This window comes from Musca autumnalis, unplaced genomic scaffold (assembly GCF_047663935.1).
Source record: "Musca autumnalis isolate F117 unplaced genomic scaffold, ASM4766393v1 scaffold_2, whole genome shotgun sequence".
NCBI classification, from domain to species: Eukaryota; Metazoa; Arthropoda; class Insecta; order Diptera; family Muscidae; genus Musca; species Musca autumnalis.
In genome coordinates this window covers 150,888,264-150,910,010 of record NW_027411755.1, presented here as the reverse complement: position 1 = coordinate 150,910,010, position 21,747 = coordinate 150,888,264, and the positions used below count along the sequence as shown (strand labels likewise).

The window sequence follows — 21,747 nt, the reverse complement described above, 5'->3', positions numbered from 1 at the left end:
CTAATATATCAAATAAAATTCAATTTTTTAATATGTGCTCTGTTCCTTTACGTGCCTGAGGTTACCATTTTTAACCTGTAAAGTGTTCCCTTATGGCCCCGGCACATACGGTCCGTTGTGAGTCGCGTCACGCGTTAAAAACAACAACCACATGAAAAATGTGTAAGTGATGCCAAGTTTGTTCTTGAAGTTTTCATGTGGTTGTTGTAACACAACGCTCAACGCGCCGTATGTGCCGGAGCCATTACTTTTAATAGCATATAATTTATATGAGTCCCAATTTACATTGGGCGAGTTTACTTGCGGCAATTGTCATTTTGTGGGAGAGAGAGGTGAGGCATATGGTAACCCTTTGCCTCTCAGCACCCTCTCTCACCTACAAACTGACAATTGCCGCAAGTAAACTCGCCTCATGTAAATTGGGACTGATAGCAGTTTACCACTTTTACCATTTTCTGGCACTGTTACCACTTTTAAAAAATAAAGGAACAGACCATATATGATAGCAGTTTACCACTTTTGCCATTTTCTGGGCGTCGAGAAAAAAACAACAACAACAGGGCGACGACGACACCAAAGTCCAGCGTTTATCTGTTTGCCGGCATATATTTCAAATGAATTTGAATTTTTCGGCATCATGCCCAACAGTGTAAAAACGGCCAAAACGACACAAAACTTTAATCAAACGTTGTATCTGTTTTCAGCTTTAAGCTGTAATCAAACGTTGTATCTGTTTTCAGCTTTAAGCTGTAAACAGATACAACGTTTGGGTAAAGTTTTGTGTCGTTTTGGCCGTTTTTACACTGTTGGGCATGATGCCGAAAAATTCAAATTCATTTGAAATATATGCCGGCAAACAGATAAACGCTGGACTTTGGTGTCGTCGTCGCCCTGTTGTTGTTGTTTTTTTCTCGACGCCCAACGTAAAACTCTAATCAAACGTTGTATCTGTTTTCAGCTTTATTACCATTTTTAAAAGTAAAGGAACAGACCAATGAATTGTTCGTAAATAATTAGTACCGACCAAATTACAGCCAAATTCTATTTTTCAGATTGAACACGCGTTTATATCAAATTGAATGTCGAAACGAAATGCCAAAAATGAAGCCAAGCGAAGAATTCAATAGTTCAACAATTTTCAACCTTGTGGCCTGAAGCCTCGCTTCGTTGTGGTCTGTCCTATTAAAAACAGTACAATTTCACTTTTGCGCTTTGAAGCGAGGCGGGAAAAAAAAGCAACAACCCCTTTTTTGGGTATCACACATCGAAGCATGTGGACTTATGATTTCACTACATCCTTCGATGCAGTCAACACGGAGTTTTGAAAAATGCACTCCGTTGAATACATATTATAAGCAGTTGCTTTAGAGATCCCTACAAAACAGAAAACACATCATTCCTTCAAAAGAGAAACAAGAGTGTATATATTTCAAAGAATTTGATATAAAATAAAAAATACAAACTAAAAGCCCTGTTCCAGAACTAAAAAGTTTTTACCATGGTATAAGTAAAGAGGTAGATTTAAATGAAAAAAATCTATAGAACCCTTGTTTTTCTTGAATTCCTAAAACTTCAAAATAAAAGCAACAAGTGGGTTTGTTTACAATGCATTTTTTGAGCATTTTATAAAAAACGCGAAAAATGAATGAAGAGTTAAGTATTCTCCACATAATCAAGTTGTGAATATGATAAACTGATTGTTTCAATGCAAATCTCAACAATTTCTTCCATACAAATGGTCTAAAAACAATTTTAAAAATCATTGAATTCGATTGTTTTTAAAATTGTTTGGCATATTATTCAAACTCCACACACACATACACAGTTTGTTTATATTGTTTTGAAGTTTTAGGCATACTCGAATGAAAAAATTTAAATTGCCATAAAGCTTTGGCTAACCTTTCTTATTAAACCATGGTTTTTACAATTTTTACCACTTTTACACATTTTGCGTTCCCGTACACAAAATTTATATGAAAATCGTTTACGACTTTTACAACTTTTACGACTTTTACCACTTTATAAAGTACGGGAACAGGCCAAAAGTTGCGAACGTGTTTGCGGTAATTTACGAGACGGAAAATTTTAATGGTGTGGAGTTGGAGTCCATTTCGAAAGCTGAACTAGTAATGGGAATGCAACATAAAAAAGCCTTAAAGGCCTGGATACATAAGCTGCTTTGTCTGGTTCCCTTGCTTTCCTGCTTCATTTTTGACATAATGAAAATAAAAGAATAAAGGAGGCTGAGCAAATTTCGAACTGGGTTGCCCTTTTCTTTTTTATTCTTTTATCAGAAGCAAGCAAGGTAAGCAGGCAAGGCAGCTTATGTACGCAGGCCTTAAGGGGTTTTTATTATCTTTTGATAAAAAATTGTAAAAAGTAAACAGACACCTTCCCAGCAAGCAATCAGCTGACTTGCCAAAACAGAACAATTTGTCCGCCAACAAAGGAAGCAAACACGTTATATTTTATTAAAAATAAAAAAGAAAATGAAACAAAAAAGTATTTTTCCACTTTACAAATTTGTTCTCCATAAAACAATACAATTAGACTATGTTTTTTCCACAATAAAATTGTTTTTAATGTTCACAAACATAAATCAACAAAAAACTAAAAAACGGCTGATTGATTGTTTTCAGGAAGAAGAAGAGCTTGCAAGTGCTTGCTAGAAGAAATTTGTCCAGCAAGAATTTGCAAGCTCTCAGTGAAAGAACTGTCAAAATGTCTCTCTCGAATCGCTCTCTTTTCCTGGTTTTTTTGTGTTAACAGACGACTTCCAGCAACAATTGGTACAAATTGTTAAAAATTTTAGGGTAACCAGACGCAGCTTTTATACTTTCCAAAAAAACTTGGCATCACTTCTTACTTCATGTGGTATGTGCCGAGGCCTTTATGGCCCCGGCACATACGGTACGTTGTGCGTTGCGTCACGCGTTAAAAACAACAACCACATGAAAAAAATGTAAGTGATGCCAAGTTTGCTCTTGAAGTTTTCATGTGGTTGTTGTAACGCGACGCACAACGTACCGTATGTGCCGGGGCCATTAGTTTCAACGGCACAGCTGATTGCATATGGGCTGTTCCCGTACTTTATAAAGTGGTAAAAGTCGTAAAACTTGTAAAAGTCGTAAACGATTTTCATATATATTTTGTGTACGGGAACGCAAAATGTGTAAAAGTGGTAAAAATTGTAAAAACTTTTTAGTTCTGGAACAGAGCAATAGTTTGACATTTCTAAATTTTAATTCACTTTACAATACCAACACATTTAAATGTCAAAACGTCACGGTAAAAATTGGTACTGCCCTGATGAATAAACACGAAAGTGTTCTACCAGCAACATATATGGCGACATATAGAAGTACAAAAAATGATGCATCTACCTTGATTAATGTGGCAGTTACAAGAAAGGGCGCGGCACATACGGTCAGTTGTATATCGCATCACGCGTTAAGGACTCGGCACATACGGCGCGTTGAGCGTTACGTTATAACAACACATAAAAACTTCAATGACAAACTTGGCATCACTTACACATTTTTCATATGGTTGTTGTTTTTAACGCGTCACACAACGGACCGTATTGGGCCAAATACATACGGTCTGTTGTGTGACGCGTTGCGCGTTGAAAACAACAACATGAAAAATGTGTAAGTGATGCCAAGTTTGTTCTTGAAGTTTTCATGTAGTTGTTGTAACGCAACGCTCAACGTGCCCTGCTGAATAAACACGAAAGTGTTCTACCAGCAACATATATGGCGACGTATAGAAGTACAAAAAATGATGCATCTACCTTGATTAATGTGGCAGTCACAAGAAAGGGCGCGGCACATACGGTCAGTTATATATCGCATCACGCGTTAAGGACTCGGCACATACGGCGCGTTGAGCGTTACGTTATAACAACACATAAAAACTTCAAGGACAAACTTGGCATCACTTACATATTTTTCATATGGTTGTTGTTTTAACGCGTCACACAGCGGACCGTATTGGGCCAAATACATACGGTCTGTTGTGTGACGCGTTGCGCGTTGAAAACAACAACCACATGAAAAATGTGTAAGTGATGCCAAGTTTGTTATTGAAGTTTTCATGTAGTTGTTGTAACGCAAAGCTCAACGCGCCGTATGTGCCGCGGCGTTTAGAAACAACAACCACATGAAAAATGTGTAAGAGATGCCAAGTTTATCGCAGTTATTTTTGTTTTGCGTAACAAAAAATACCAGCTGATTAAACTTGCACTGCCAAAATAAGTTGTTTTAATTTGAATTTTCAGACAAAAACACAGCAAATGTTGACATTTTAAAGCTGAAACACATCCGACGTTTGAGTAAAGTTTTGTATCATTTCTAGTAAAAGAATAAAGAAAAACTGAAACTTGGGAGAACTTTTCTTTTATTCATCTACCAGAAATGACACAAAACTTTACTCAAACGTTGGATGTTTTTTCAGCTTAATGTGCCAAATACATACGGTCCGTTGAGCGTCTCGTTACAACCATGGTTTAATAAGAAAGGTTAGCCAAAGCTTTATGTCAATTTAAATTTTTTCATTCGAGTGTGCCTAAAACTTCAAAACAATATAAACAAACTGTGTATGTGTGTGTGGTGTTTGAATAATATGCCAAACAATTTTAAAAACAATCGAATTCAATGATTTTTAAAATTGTTTTTAGACCATTTGTATGGAAGAAATTTGTGAGATTTGCATTGAAACAATCAGTTTATCATATTCAAAACTCGATTATGTTGAGAAAACTTAACTCTTCATTCATTTTTCGCGTTTTTTATAAAATGCTCAGAAAATGGATTGTAAACAAACCCACTTGTTGCTTTTATTTTGAAGTTTTAGGAATTCAAGAAAAACAAGGGTTCTATAGATTTTTTTCATTTAAATCTACCTCTTTACTTATACCATGGTTACAACAACATAAAAACTTCAAGAACAACTTAGCATCACTTACACATGTTTCAAGAGATTTTTGTTTTTAAGGCGCAACGCGTCGCACAATGGACCGTATGTATTTGGCCCTTAAGTGTACAATAAGCGGTTTTTTGTTTTGTTTTTTTTTTGCGATGCATCTACCTGTTTCTATACAGTTTGATTTTGACAGCACAAATCCAAATCAGCTGTTTTTGGTGGGGGTGATATAAAACTGATGTGTGACCCAAGCACTTAAAAAGCTTCGTTTTTAAAAACGGCGATAAAACTGAATGACTTGGTACTCTTGTCGTTACCATCGAATTTAGTCATTCGTTTTTCGCAAATTTCCAGCCGGGCCACGCGCTTTCTTTGTGAAAATCTAGACAAAAAGAGAACAAAGTAAAAGTAATTTTAATTCGAATTAAACGTGCAAATTAATGTTGAGTATTTGTGCTTTTTTCTTTTGGAAGTATTGAACAATTGAGAATTGCACAAACGTTTATTGAAAGGTGGCAGTGAAATAAAACGAAGCAAAAAATAATTGTGAGACATCCCAATTACATATAAAAAAAACACACACAGATCATAGCAACACAATAAGAAATACGAATAAGCAACAAAGAAAAGAAGCAAACAGCGAGTCAGTGGAAGCAAAAAAAAAGACAGAAATCAATCATTGACAGGCAACGAACGAATCAATACCAATCCAGACGAACCTCTTGTGCATTTAAAGCGAAATTAAAGTTTTGCAAAAATTAAGGATTGAAACTTCAACCAGGAAGGTAAGCAATCGAAAGAAAATACATTGTTAAATTGCTTTGTGAAGGTTAAGAAAAATTTATCTTAATTTCTTCCATGTCACACAGACGTTTGCCTTGCCCTACGAATAATCAACGTTTGGAATCCAGTGCAAAAACAAAGTGCTATCATGATGAATCCACAAATTACCATGCAGCTGATACAGATCTTGGAAAAGACTGTTTCACCAGGTAAGAATTGACTAATGAAAATAAAAATGCATTTTTCTAGCAATTTTATGGCGCTTGTATACACATAATTATTAAAGAGGCCGTTTATTTGTATAGGTGCAGGCAGCAACATTTCTTATTGTTTCCCCCGACTGTATTCGTTACTAATGCCCCTCTTCCATAAATATTTAAAGTAGCTGTGTGTGAGTGCGCGCGTATCGCACTTCTTTTTTGCACACAACGAAAATGGGGGAAGAAACAGAATTGGAATTAAAATTATTTAAGGCAGCTTTTTGTATTGAGTTTGTTGGTGTTTATGTGCTGTTTTACATTTAAGCGACTTGTCTTACGATTTTTTGTCTCCTCTTTGTGGTGGTTATTCTTGTTAGGCAGAGTTGCAAAACATAGTAAGAGAAATTGAAACAAAATTTAGTTTTGCAATGAATTTTGTGCATAAAAAATCATTTAAAGCATAAAATGATTAATTGTTATAAGCATTTTAAAATTTGTATAACATATTTTTATAAAATACCTTCTTTTTACGTTAAGTATTTTTAACAAAATGTACACTTGGTACCATGTTACAAAAAAATGCAACCCTGTGTGTGAAATTTACGAAGATGAGCAAAGAGGAGACAAAAAATCGTAAGACAAGTCGCTTAAATGTAAAACAGCACTATGTGTGTGTTTGTTGTATTTCTTGTTCTTATGTGAAGGGATTTTGTTGAGTACACGCATGGTTGTATTTTGCGGCTGCATTTCGTTTTTCAAATATAACGGACGTTTGGCGTGCATTTAAATAAAAAGGGATGTGTCGAGGGTCAATGTTTAACCATTGTGAAATGATAAAGCATTCTTAAAGTTAGATGTGACATTGCTAAGTTTTTATTATTAGCTTGTGACGTAATTAGGGTTTATACTATTTTAGAGAAACGAACCTTTGCTTAAATCCTAGTGGTATTCAAAATGTTCGGATAACTAAGATGACACACCAAAGGAATGGTTTCATAATTCTCATAATTAAATCATTCCAATTAGAATACTCCCCTTCTTCATCTCTATGTCCTTACTCAGGATGAACGAAATTTGTCAAATATCTCCTAGCATAGTGTCGGTTGCTCCAGTGGCCGCATATGTGAGGATTATTTTGAATGTTGGGTTTTGAAGGAAAGATGCCACTTCTACAGAATGTACATGTGTGTGCAACTGCACTATATTATCTGGTCCCTGCCTGCGTTTGGGCCACATGTCCAGGATAATTTAAGCTTGGTAGGCTATCAAAATAGGCATATCTAAGTTGAGCCAGTGTGACTCTGCTGCGTCTAAGAGGGAGTTTTCACTGTTCGCAATTGTTAGTTTTGTGCTTCGAGCCCATGGGAAGAAACGTTTGGATTCTGATATGACTAGGTCGGCAACGGGCATGGCCTACTCTGACCATAGGGAGACGAACAGAACACACTTGGACTACAGGCAACATCCTGTGCTTTCGTTTGGTTGAGGCATTTGTTGTTTAACACAATACATGCATGATGTTTAGTCTTTAATTGTAATCGTGTCCGATAATGGACTAGGTACATCATCTTATCCTCGCTATCTTCGGACAGTAAGTTTTTCCACTTTCTATGTCATCGAAATAATCATACCATGCACTATACACCTATATATGTCCCCAATCATAACACCGTGTCCACGTACTCAAAATCTCTGTATTATATTTCAGACAAAAATGAATTGTTATCGGCGAAAAACTTCTTGGAACAGGCGGCCGAAAGTAATCTTCCCGAATTCCTTAAGGCACTCTCCGATATACTGGTCACTGTTACCAATAGCCCTGTGGCTCGTATGGCAGCTGGTCTGCAATTGAAAAATCATTTGACCAGTAAGGATGAGACGATTAATTTACAATATCAACAGAGATGGCATCAATTTCCCGAAGCAACAAAGGAGTACATCAAGAAAAATGTAAGTAGAACTGTTTTTATTATGTAGTTAGTTCTCGATATAAATGTACTTTCTGTTTCCATCTACCACATAGATCTTAGATGCCTTGGGTACGGAAAACACCCGACCATCTTGTGCTGCTCAGTGTGTTGCCTACGTTGCTGTAGCCGAATTGCCCATCAATCGTTGGGGTATGCTCATACAAACGTTGGTAAATAAAGTTGTCAATGCTGGTTCCAGTGAAATGGATCGTGAAGCTGCTCTGGAAGCCATTGGCTACATTTGTCAAGATATTCGTTATGGTGTTTTGGAGAATCAATCCAATCAAATATTAACAGCTATTATTCACGGCATGCGCAAGCAGGAACCTAGCAATCATGTACGTTTGGCAGCTACAACAGCTTTGTTAAATTCCCTGGAATTCACAAAGGCCAACTTTGAGAAGGACGTTGAGCGTAACTACATCATGGAAGTAGTATGTGTTGCAACTCAATCTCCCGACACTCAAGTGTGTGTAGCTGCCTTACAGTGTTTGGTTAAGATAATGTCGTTGTATTATCAGTATATGGAACCCTATATGGCCCAAGCATTGTTCCCCATAACACTGGAAGCAATGAAATCAGAAAATGATCAAATCGCTTTACAAGGTGTTGAATTTTGGTCTAATGTTAGTGATGAAGAAATCGATTTAGCCATTGAAAATCAGGAGGCCAATGATGCTGGTCGTGCTCCAACACGTGTTTCCAAGCATTATGCAAGAGGTGCTCTCAAGTTTTTGGTTCCCGTACTTGTTGAGAAGCTTACGAAACAAGATGAATGTGAAGATGAGGATACATGGAGTCCAGCCAAGGCGGCTTCGGTATGTCTCATGCTCTTGGCTACTTGTTGCGAAGATGAGATTGTGCCTCATGTATTTCCCTTCATCAAAGACAATATTGAATCGGCAGATTGGCGTTTCCGTGATGCTGCTGTCATGGCATTTGGTTCTATACTGAGTGGTATTGAGGCGAATACATTGAAATCGTTGGTAGAGCAGGCTATGCCAACACTCATTCGTTTAATGTACGATCAAAGCGTTAATGTTCGCGATACCACAGCCTGGACATTTGGTCGCATTTGTGATGTAAGTAGAAAATATTTTTGAACTTTTCTATATACATATGTACATACATACATATTTTAAAAATTTTCAATATCGAATTACTAAAATTGTTGTTTTGCAGATTATTCCAGAAGCTGCCATCAACAAAACCTACTTGCAGCCTTTATTGGAGTGTTTCATACAAAGTTTGAAGGCTGAACCACGTGTAGCAGCCAATGTTTGCTGGGCATTCATTGGTTTATCAGATGCCGCTTATGAAGCTGCTGAAGGCGGCGAAAATGAAACCCCTGAAACGTATTGTCTATCACCATACTTTGAATACATTATTACCCAACTTTTGGAAACCACTGATCGTCAAGATGCCAATCAAGGAAATTTGCGCGCTGCTGCCTATGAGGCACTTATGGATATGATTAAGAACTCGCCATTGGATTGTTATTTGATTGTTCAACGTACAACAATTGTAATTTTGGAACGACTTAATCAAGTTTTGCAAATGGAAACTCACATTTCCAGCCACAATGATCGTCATCAATTCAATGATTTGCAATCTCTACTCTGTGCCACACTACAGAGTGTATTGCGTAAAGTACGCGAAGATGATGCACCCCAAATTTCGGATGCTATTATGACAGCTCTACTAACCATGTTCAGCTCAAGTTCCGGCAAATCAGGTGGTGTCCAAGAGGATGCCTTCTTGGCCGTTTCTACATTGGTTGAGTTGTTGGGATTGAAATTCGTTAAGTACATGGATGCCTTCAAGCCATTCTTGTATATGGGTTTGAAAAATCACCAGGAATATCAAGTTTGTTGTGCAGCAGTAGGCCTAACTGGAGACATATGCCGTGCTCTCAAACAACTCATTATTCCCTACTGCGATGAAATAATGAATCTCCTATTGGCCAATTTGTCTGAGCCCACATTACATCGTAGTGTTAAACCACAGATATTGTCAGCATTTGGCGATATGGCTCTTAGTATTGGTGGTGAATTTGTTAAATATTTAAATGTGGTCTTGGAGATGTTGAGAGCTGCATCACAATTAGAGGTAAGAAATAAGAAATTTTCTTTTCTATGTAAAACTCCAGTTATGATAGAGTTTATATTGCTTTATTTTTATTTATTCATTGTAAAATGTTAAAAAATTACCAAGATCACGATTGCGAAATAAAATAAATTTCCTTTCTTACAGGTCGATCCCAATAGCTACGATATGGTTGAATATTTGAATGAATTGCGTGAAAGTGTCTTGGAAGCATACACCGGTATTATCCAAGGTCTTAAGGGTGTTGAGAAAACTCCACATCCAGATGTCTTCCATTTGGAACCACATCTTGGGCACATTCTTATGTTCATCAAACGCATTGCTGCCGAAGGTGACAATCCCGATTCCATGATTGCCAGCGCTGCTGGTTTTATTGGTGATTTGTGTTCCGCATTTGGTCCCCGCCTATTAGCTTTGGTCGATAATGCCACCATTCAACAATTCTTAGCCGAAGGCAAACGATCAAAATCCAGTCGCACCAAATCTCTGTGTAATTGGGCATCAAAAGAAATCAAAAAGTTACGCGATCAACAACCCATAGCTCAGTAAATTGAAGTGAAATTCATATTTTAAGGAGTCTCACTTCAAAGTAAGATCACCAAAAATATATGAAATTCAACAATAAACTTTCAGAAAATGGTAAGTTGTAATTTTAATTTTTAATGATTTACAATAATTTGCAATTTTTTTTAATAACCTTTACTTTTAAGTATTAATTGCTGCTATTTACACAAATTATAAGATAATTATGATATAATTATAAGATTTATCCCCAGTTTATATATTTCGAAACGAAAATGTGTGCGCATGAAAGACACCCAAACTTTAGTTTTTGAAATATTAGCGGTATTCACTCATGTTGGTAAAGTGGCATTGTAGATCTTGTACATCTTGTTAATATTGTAGATCTACAAGTGTTTACAACATCACAACAACAAAATACATGAAAGTTTAATTTACCACAGGGTTGTTAATTTACTCGACCTAAAAGTATTGTAAACATTCCATTGTAGTTTTACAAGGGTTAGAACAGCTGATTGTTGTGCGCCACTTTGTTGTCAGTTTTATTTTATGTCGCAGTTTTTTTTTTTTTTTTTTTTTTTTTTTTTTTTGGTAGAATAATGGGAAAAATAAGAATAAAAGAATGTAGGCCAAGAAAAAAAAAACAATTTTTTATGAAAAAGTGTAATAAAACTGTAACTAAAAGATAGACTTTCGACGACGTTAAGATGCTTTGATTTGTTTACGATATTCACAAGAAAGACATTCACACTTCGTTGTAAAAAACCTTGGTACATATAGTACATTAACAAGAGTTGTAAATCTACAACAATAAGTGAATACCGCTATTATTTCATTTGCTTTTACTTCAAAACAAAAAACAAATTTGAAATACACACTCAAATTTGGTAGTTTTTCTTCATTCGTTTTCTTATCGACATACATAAACAGGCCCTTAAAGAGACATTTTAAGGTGTTTTAGAAATGGACAAGAAGGAATACGTTTATCACAAAAATTTCATGACAGGACATCATTTAGTTAAGACTCGTTGTTTGTTTAATGGTTGAATATTCGCTTCGCACATAGAAAATGGTATTTTAGAAAATGAATCCAATCAAATATTAACAGGTTTTATTCACCGCATGCCCTAGCAGGAACCTAATAATCATGTACGTTTGGCAGCTACAATAGTCTTGTTAAATTGTCTGTAATTTACAAAGGTCAACGTTGAGAAAGACGTTGAGCGCAACTGCATTGTGGAAGAAGTCAGTGTGTCAGCTTAATCTCGCGACACGCAAGTGTGTGTAGCTGGCTTACAGTTTTAAGATGTCATTGTATTGTCAGTATATGGAAGAGAAATAAGACAGAGATGCAGACTAACTTTCAAAACGCTATAAAACTGTGTTGTTTCAGTTATTGTTTATGCATTGTAAAATGCACATCGTTGCAAAATCTACCTAACACATCAGTTGTGTACCTGATGCTTATTTTGTTTGTATTCTGCGTTTCAAATGCGCATCAGTGACGTTTTGGAGTATAATATTTCCCATTAATTCTGTTTCACTGCGATATGGAATAGAATGCTTAAGACATTTATAAAGCAATTGACGTTTCGGAAGGAAGTCAGCCGTAATCTCATGGATACCAGACAGCCTGTCTTCTGTTTATCGGACTAGGACACCGGCAGAGAAGGTGTTCGACTGTTTCAGTCTCTTCCACATCGTCCCTTTTTTGCTCTAAGTGCTGTTTTAAGTGTGAGACCCAACATATTTAGCAAAAAAAAAAAAAAAATATTGTCTAACAATCGTTGATATGCGACGAGTATCCCGTATGTGGTAAACTTAGGCGAATGTAGTTAGGAAACCCTCGGGCGAATACCACAACGGCGGGATTCATGACGGTCAGAAAAGTGGGCTTTTAGTTGGGCATTTGAATAGGTGTTAGCATATCGTGTGGCCCGTTTTATTTTATTGTGCCGACGATCGAGAAGGGTTTTCACATAAGAAGACATCAGGTTTGGAGTTTCCTCCACTGAGTGTCACTAACATTAGCAGACAAAACATGTGTTCGAACCGGTTTCCTTATCAGCAAAGCAAGTGCTATGAATTAGCACCTGTGATGAATTGAGGCGGCTACACAAACCGCATCTCAGTCACAAAAATTTTCGCTTTTCTAGGTAGTCGTTGTTCTTCCTCTGCCACGGATGGTGGGTGATCTCCGAGCACGGCGGTGTTCATATAATAGTAATGTATTCATTGTAGCCTCGGCGACTGCATCAGTATGAATATTCCCCAAACATGTCTGATAAGACTGTTGATCAAGAACTTCCCGTTTTTATGTTTGTACCTCTCTCTCTCTCTCTCTAGAGTCTAGGCCATGATCTTCATGACATGCCTGGGCGGAGGTACCCATCCACTATATGGTTATTTAGATTGTTTTGCCTATAGCATCTAAGCAGATATTGCATCGACAACAACATCCTGTTATGCCAACACAAAGACAAACTTTTATGGGCCGATTCCGTACAGCGAGGCGAGTCATGTCGCGTCGTCTATCGTCTCTGCGACAAAATTTAAAAAATGTACTACGTACAGCGATAGAAAATAATCGTCGATAACAAGTTATTTTTATTTTTTTTATTTTATTTTTATTCGTTAGTAAAAATGAACGGCGACAGCTAATTTGTGGGTCGATTCCGTACAGCGAGGCGAGTCGTGTCGCGTTGCCAAGTGCAATTTTTCGATTCCGTATGGCAATATCGCCTGACGTCGTCAAATTTTGTCGCCGAAATGTTAATTTTCCGGCGACAACAAATTAGCTGTCGCCGTACATTTTTACTAACGAATAAAAATAAAATAATGGGCCGATTCCGTACAGCGAGGCGAGTCATGTCGCGTCGTCTATCGTCTCTGTGACAAAATTTAAAAAATTCACTACGTACAGCGATAGAAAATAATCGTCGATAACAAGTTATTTTTATTTTATTTTTATTCGTTAGTAAAAATGTACGGCGACAGCTAATTTGTTGTCGCCGGAAAATGAACATTTCGGCGACAAAATTTGACGACGTCAGGCGATATTGCCATACGGAATCGAAAAATTGCATTTGACAACGCGACACGACTCGCCTCGCTGTACGGAATCGGCCCATAAAAAAAATAAAAATAACTTGTTATCGACGATTATTTTCTATCGCTGTACGTAGTGCATTTTTTAAATTTTGTCGCAGAGACGATAGACGACGCGACATGACTCGCCTCGCTGTACGGAATCGGCCCATTGTTGTCGCCGGAAAATGAACATTACGGCGACAAAATTTGACGTCGTCGTGCGACTTTTGCCATACGTAATGGAAAAAATTGCAACTGGCAACGCGACACGACTCATGTCATGTCGCGTCGTCTATCGTCTCTGCGACAAAATTTATGGGCCGATTCCGTACAGCGAGGCGAGTCGTGTCGCGTTGCTAAATGCAATTTTTCGATTCCGTATGGCAATATCGCCTGACGTCGTCAAATTTTGTCGCCGAAATGTTCATTTTCCGGCGACAACAAATTAGCTGTCGCCGTACATTTTTACTAACGAATAAAAATAAAATAAAAAAAAAAAATAAAAATAACTTGTTATCGACGATTATTTTCTATCGCTGTACGTAGTGCATTTTTTAAATTTTGTCACAGAGACGATAGACGACGCGACATGACTCGCCTCGCTGTACGGAATCGGCCCATTAAAAAATGTACTACGTACAGCGATAGAAAATAATCGTCGATAACAAGTTATTTTTATGGGCCGATTCCGTACAGCGAGGCGAGTCGTGTCGCGTCGCCAAATGCAATTTTTCGATTCCGTATGGCAATATCGCCTGACGTCGTCAAATTTTGTCGCCGAAATGTTCATTTTCCGGCGACAACAAATTAGCTGTCGCCGTACATTTTTACTAACGAATAAAAATAAAATAAAAATAACTTGTTATCGACGATTATTTTCTATCGCTGTACGTAGTACATTTTTTAAATTTTGTCACAGAGACGATAGACGACGCGACATGACTCGCCTCGCTGTACGGAATCGGCCCATTAAATTTTATCACAGAGACGATAGACGACGCGACATGACTCGCCTCGCTGTACGGAATCGGCCCATTATTTTTTTTTTATTTTATTTTTATTCGTTAGTAAAAATGAACGGCGACAGCTAATTTGTGGGTCGATTCCGTACAGCGAGGCGAGTCGTGTCGCGTTGCCAAGTGCAATTTTTCGATTCCGTATGGCAATATCGCCTGACGTCGTCAAATTTTGTCGCCGAAATGTTCATTTTCCGGCGACAACAAATTAGCTGTCGCCGTACATTTTTACTAACGAATAAAAATAAAATAAAAAAAATAAAAATAACTTGTTATCGATTTGACGTCGTCGTGCGACTTTTGCCATACGTAATGGAAAAAATTGCAACTGGCAACGCGACACGACTCGCCTCGCTGTACGGAATCGGCCCATTAGTCTCCTTATGTAAATGGTCCACTGAAGATATAACCGCCTTAATCTGAACGTAAATTCCCCGTGAGTTTTATCTCTCCTTTAAGTTGAAATCAGAAAGACAAAACTCACGAGTAGTTTAAATTCAGAAAAGAGGCTGGAGGGAGACACTCTTTTGAAAATATTGGGAAAATTTGCGATGGTTTGGAATTTCTGATGTCGTTTGTCGCAACATCGCCCATCGTATGGGACCTTTATATTCCCTTGTCTTTCTCTTCATCGATAGCTCGCCAAAAGGAAGATTTTATCTTCCTATGGTTCAAGAGTGTTTTAATCAATGTTTTTTTCCTTATGACATCGACCCACCTTTTAACTTCCGATGTCAATTCAATGCTGAGGCCTGCTTTCAATAATAGTGAAAGCAGTTGATATGTTTAAGTACTTCTCCTAATTCTCTTAGGATACATGTATTTATGTCCGGAGCTGCTTGTGGAGTTGAGGCTGCACCTTACAACCTGTCTAAATTTCTGGATGTCGGTTTTGTGCGTAATGAGTGCCACCAGACAAGAGACCCATAGGATAGGATGGTCCTTACCACTGTGTTATGCACCTAGTGTATAATCGTTATCTGAACCTCCGAGCTCTTTCCAATCGAACTCTTGCAGTAATAGATTGCGATTAATTCTCTCTTCGTCCGCTCCTCAACGTTCTCTTTCCACAATTGTACGTAGGTACTAAAATTCGGGCGAGAGATATAGTGCTCTCCATTCATCGGAAGGGTTGGAGAATTCTTTGAAGTGGTTCCCCTTGTATTTTTTGTTTACATACAAAACAGAGGAGTTATTAATGTGAAACAATTAGGAAAAAATATGCTATTGGTATTATGTTTTCTCTTCCCATGAGTTGAGGTTATGTAACGACTTTTAATATTTTATTTGTTTTTATAAAATTCCACATAGAATCCATGTTAGTTGAAGAGCCCAACCAATTTATTTTTAATATAAGTTTATTTATTCCTTACAAAAAATCCTAGACTTTCGCCACAATTTACTGGCATGGCACCGACGCATGCTTTAGTGTCCCATACACCATTTTTGACTTTTTGAGATATAGTTGGTTTCTAGGGTTTTCGCGTATGCTTTTTTGAGTTTGTGGTCGGCGTTGTCCCATCGGCTTTTATCTTTAGAGATATCCACTTCTCGGCCTGAAAGCTCATGTTCTTTTCAGGTATGAAATTAACATTTTAATAACTTACAAGCAAGCTTACAAGTTTAAAAAGGCGTTCCAAAAATTCGAACCTTAATTTTCGATATAGAAGATTTGAATTTATTGAGGCAAAGGTTTGAATATTTTTTGTCACTTTGTTCCATGTGATCTACAAAATTTTGGATTTTTGTCATAAATGTGGATATCGTCACCAGAAATGCCCAAAGACGTAACCCCCAACGTAATCCTTTGAGGGTTACGTCTTTGGGCATTTCAGGTGACGATATGGAACAAATAGACAAAAATTCTGTTTTTAAAAAATTCTCTATAACATGTACATATATTCCACCAGATATTCCTCTATCTTTTCTCAATGATGTTCTATACACTATTACTAATAAATCTAGTCAAAAATATAAACATATTCTTCAGTCAGATCCAACCTGCTGTGACGAAAACATTAAAATGCGATTATCTCAAAACCGGAAAATGGCGTTTAGGACACTTAAGCATGACACCGACGATATGTATATCTATTTATTGTTGGTCATCTGTAGTGGGATTCTGTAACTCATTTTTGCTGTTACCTACAAAAATCGGTAAAATTAAATCGCAAAATTATGACTAAAAACATAAAGAAAAGTTGGCATCGCTGTTTGTGTCGGTAGAGGCTAGCGACTACTTTTTATTCATCGTAAACTTACCGAAAAATTTTGGTAATTATCGAAATTATAAGCATTTTAATTTTACCGACAATTATCGATAACAGCAAAAATGAGTTACAGAATCCCACTACTGATCGATTTTGATAGAAGAAAACATAATTTTTTCTGTGAAGCTGGAGTTAAGATTTCAATAAAATTTGTTTTACAATTGGTTTACGGGTTGTAAAGATAAATTTATTTTCTTCAAAATAAAGTTCTAAAAAATTGGATAATTTTGAAGTTGAAAATAAACAAAGATTAAAAGCAATTTATGTGGGTTATTATACTGACGACGTTGATAATTTCTCTAAATCTATAGAAAAACATCGTCCGGCAATTTTCAAAAAAAAAAAAAAAAAAAAAAAAAAATCATTGCACATGAACCGTATTATATACGTCTGAAACTATAGACGAAATGGAGTAAAATGGCATTTAAGATTTTTCGTTTTCCCATCCTGTTGACCTTTTTAAGGACATTCAAATTTCAAAGAACAACATTTAAAAATAATTTAAATACTTGTACTCATCGCACGATGCTGGTGTTGGTCTCATATTAAAGAGGAGAATATTGGCTTTATATAATAATTATAAATTATTGCATTGCATAAAAATCGAATTTGCGTTGCTATTTTAACCTGTAAGAACCTGGTTTATTGAGATCTAAGGAACATTTTTGTAGTTGGTTGTTTGCTTCAAAATTATAAAGGAATTTGACCTGAATATGACGTTTGGTGGATTTTATGTGTTCAGAATTAGTTCATTAAAACAAAAGCTACAACTTTGTCTCCGAGAGCAAATTAAAATTTGTTAGCGGTTTAGAAGATATGAGCCTGACAAAATCATCCCGGGACATGTGTCTTCTTATTTTGGTCTTCTATCATACTGCGATGTCAGAAAAGGGTTTGTTCGTGATTTTTTTTTGAAAATTGTTCGTGTCGCACGGTGATTGTCATTTTACTCCATTATACATTAGTTTCAGACGTATATAATCCGGTTCATGTCCCAATCGACTAATCAGCAATGGGATAATAACAACATTTTTATTTTCTTTACAGCAAAATCCGCTCCCGCCCCTTCACACTTAAATTTAAATTATTTTTTGCAATTAAGATAAATCAACGAATCGACCGTGTTCAAAATGGCTTTGTTAAAATTATTTTGATGTGCCGAGAATTACTACCAACGCCAGATATCATCATTCAAAGGTGCATTGTTTTCTTTTGTGTATGTATATGTATTAAAAACAAATCGATTAATTTTTGAAATTTCCACTGTAAGAGAAAACTGAAAAGCTCATAATCCTAGTAACTTGTAATTTTTTTGAGGACCTTCTTATTTGACTAAGTCAACAACAACATATTCACTTTGAAGCCTTGTTGCTTTCTCCCCTCCTTTAGCATTTTAGTATTTAAATTTTGTTTTTGTTATTTTTCCACAAACTATTTATTTATAAAAAATCTCTTGAAAAGGTATTTCTTACAAAATGATTGTACTCATTAATGTATTTAAGTATTTTTTCGTTGATTTTCTTCCCAACTTTTTTTACTATCACTGTCGAGCATTTTCTATAATATTGGCTTATATATAAAATTACATAAACAAAACATTAAATACTTCAACAATATATCGAGAAAATAACACTGTATACTATACAACATTATTATTTAATTTTCTTATAACATTACTTTTGTTTTTAGTTTCATTTAGTTAAAATAGGCATTTCCTCCCCCCTACACCTCTTCTTGTTTCCATAACACTACAATAATAATTTTTAGTTCTTATTCTTTTAAAAAAATACAATTAGTTTTGATACGAAAATAATCTTACAATTTAATTTTTTTTTTCTTTTCAAAATTTTAATAACATAACAGTGAATAGAAAAATAGGTACTCAGTTATTTAAAAAAATCATTGGTCTCTTATAAAACATGCAGAATTTTTATAGTTTTTTTTTTTAATTTTTGGAGTGTTGAAAAACAATTTGGAAACACTTGAGACAATGATTAATTATGCCACAGAATGTCAAGTGAAAAGGTTTATACACACTGAAACAAATTTCTGCGATTTCTAGGGGGTTTTGACCTCAGTTTCACAACTTTTCAATTTAATTATGAAAAATTTATGGAACAAGTGCTAAACATAACACAAAATTTCATTTCTTTAAAAGGTTGTGTCCCATTTTAAGGATTCTTATTCATATTTTCTGGTTTTTTCATTATATCAGCCAGAAAATTAACATATCTTTCAAATTAAATTAAAAAAAATGTAAGATGTGTATAAACTAAAACTTGACAAACTGTATATAAAAATTTAATTAAAAAGTTTTCCTTTTATTTTCTTTCAAACAACTTGATTATCTTGAAAAACAACACATAATTTAATGGAAAATTTAGCTTAAAATCTTTAGGAAAAATTATTCAAAATAACAATTTTCAAAATATGAAAAAGAAAAAAAAAATAATAACAACAGTTAGTATGTAAGCAACATGATTTTTCACATTGTGTGAATGAATTTCGAGTGAAATAAAAGTGAATTGCATGATGTGAATTTACAAACATTAAAAACAAATGTATGAAATATATGCTGTGCATGTGTGTAAGTATGAAATTTCTAAGTATGCCTGTGTGTATGTGATAAATATTGCGTGAATTTATTAATTATAAGAGTATGATTGTGATATAAGAGTTTTTCTTTTAACTTGAGTGCATATTTTTATGTGTGTCTAATAATTTGTGTGAATGTGTATTTAGGGCAAATGTGATTTTTCAATAGACAGACAGAGCTTAGAAGAGAAATTATTTTGTACTTTTTCTGTAGGGGTTGTGGTAGAATCTAAAAATGAAAATCGGGGTGGAAATATTAACTTTTTTGTTCGACCAAGTAGGTTTTGATTTTTACCTAACAAAAAGTTAAACTTAGGATGATTTTTTTGCCAGAGATTGATGAGTTGTCATGTAAACTATCAGTGTGTACTATTTTTAATGCCGACAATTATCAACTGAACATTTGCTTATAACTTCATTAATTGTCGGAAGGTTTGATTAAAGGACCCGTAACTATCGTAATTGACAGTTCCTTCTTCGGAAACCTTATGGTACATTGTGTTCATCCTATAGAGTACTGAAAAGGAAGTTATACAAAAATTTTTGTTGGACACAGAGGAGATATTCAAGAATTATAAAGAATATAAGTATAAAGGAGAGGAAGTATTTGTCGCGTATTGAGGTGGGATAATTTCCTTTCGTTGCACCCTTCTCAGACCCTTGGCAAGATGAAAGAATATTTGGGGGGTTATTCTGAGTGAAATTTTCCCGTGAGTTTTTTCACTTTCCACCTTAAGTTCAACGGCGGAAAAACAAAACTCGCGGAGAATTTTTCGTTCCAGCCCTCTTTGGCTGGGTTTGGCAGGAGGCTATCAGCCCAATTATGAATATCAACTCCCCGTGAGTTTTCTCACTTCTTCCTTTAAGTTGAAACGGCAAAAAGACAAAATTCACGGGGAGTTTATATTCATAATCACCCTGTATCAGAGATTGTATCGTATGCTCATCATTATTTGTTCATGAGCATGAAAGAAAACTGCGTGATTTTACCCACTCTCCGTTAAGTTAAAATGGCAGGCAGACAAAACTCACGGGGAGTTTTCATTCGGAATAACCCCCAATAAGTGCTTGATTGTCCCTGTTTCTTCTTCATTTTCGAATAGCTTACCGTAGTCAGCAATTTTATCTCTATCCCATTTGCAAGACATATATCTGATTCCGCAGTGTCCCGTGATTCTTTCTATTTCGAGTTTCATTTCGGATTTTTTCATGAAAAGTAGAATGTGTTTCTTCGCTTCGGAGACCAGCGGTCCATTGTTCTCATCTTAATCTAGGATGACCCGCCCCATAGCCACTTAAGGCTCCAGCAATAAGTTAACAGGTATGCAGGGTCTATTGGAGGAAACATTAAGAGAGTGATACCATCTCATCTTCTGGCTACCTATCTGCAAAGTCTGTCATTCCCACTAATAGTTCTACGGCTGTCAATACTGCGAAAACTTTGAGAACGAAATGGTTCAGAAAAAATGAAAAGTTTTTTGATTTGTGTGAATGGTACGGGAATCGTATCATTTGTTTGTGTTCATTGACGGGCGCCTAATGTTCACTTCTTCACAATACACACCAACACCAGCTCCCGTGTCTTATTCCATCTACGACATATTTTTGAAAATAAATAGCATTGTCTTAGCTGAAAATTCAAGGCGGTCCAGCTCTGTTATACAAACTCCCAGATTTTTAATTCGACATCTCCTGTCCGATCGCCTCTCGATGTGGAGAAAATTGTGGAGAGAAAGGGAAGCCGAAATAGAAATATGGGCAAAATATGTGTAATAATGGAAGAATAGGAGAATGATTCCGATATGAAATTAGAACAGAAATGCAACAATGAAATGTCACATCGGGATATAAGTGAATACATGGAAAATATGTCGCTGGGGTACAGAACAGATACAAGACCATCGCCATCAGCCACTGACATGTTGACGTACACACAAATTTAACTACTTTTATTATCGAATCGTCCGGATTACCGAGTCGTGACAAAAATCACATAATATTATATTTAAATCTTCTCACTAGGGCACTAGACCAAATATGGCCCCCTGTGTCACCCCTATCTAATTCCTTGAGTATCTCGTTCACCACCAAAAGCCATAGCAAAGGTGATAAAGAGTTCCCTCTGTGGGATGCCTTTAGTGACAAACTTCCTTACGAAACTCTCTCCAATATTATTCTGCTTTCTAGCATTATATCAATCCAACTAATTAGGACACTCAATAGTTCCTAGAGCCGTCAGTAGGAGAAAACCCTTAAAGTTCACCTTCAGTAT

The 21,747-nt window shown here is 36.0% G+C and overlaps 1 protein-coding gene across 1 annotated transcript; it reads left to right on the top strand.

Annotated features, from left to right (window-relative positions):
- Nucleotides 1–5,190: 5,190 nt before the first annotated feature.
- Fs(2)Ket (Importin subunit beta Fs(2)Ket) lies at nt 5,191–18,690 on the top strand. The gene is made up of 7 exons (XM_073969551.1): nt 5,191–5,708; nt 5,793–5,915; nt 7,615–7,856; nt 7,930–8,958; nt 9,059–9,985; nt 10,130–10,621; nt 17,928–18,690. Exons 2-6 carry the CDS (start codon nt 5,855–5,857, stop codon nt 10,529–10,531), a joined length of 2,661 nt encoding a protein of 886 aa, XP_073825652.1. The 5' UTR covers nt 5,191–5,708; nt 5,793–5,854; the 3' UTR covers nt 10,532–10,621; nt 17,928–18,690.
- The last annotated feature ends 3,057 nt before the right edge of the window (nt 18,691–21,747 follow it).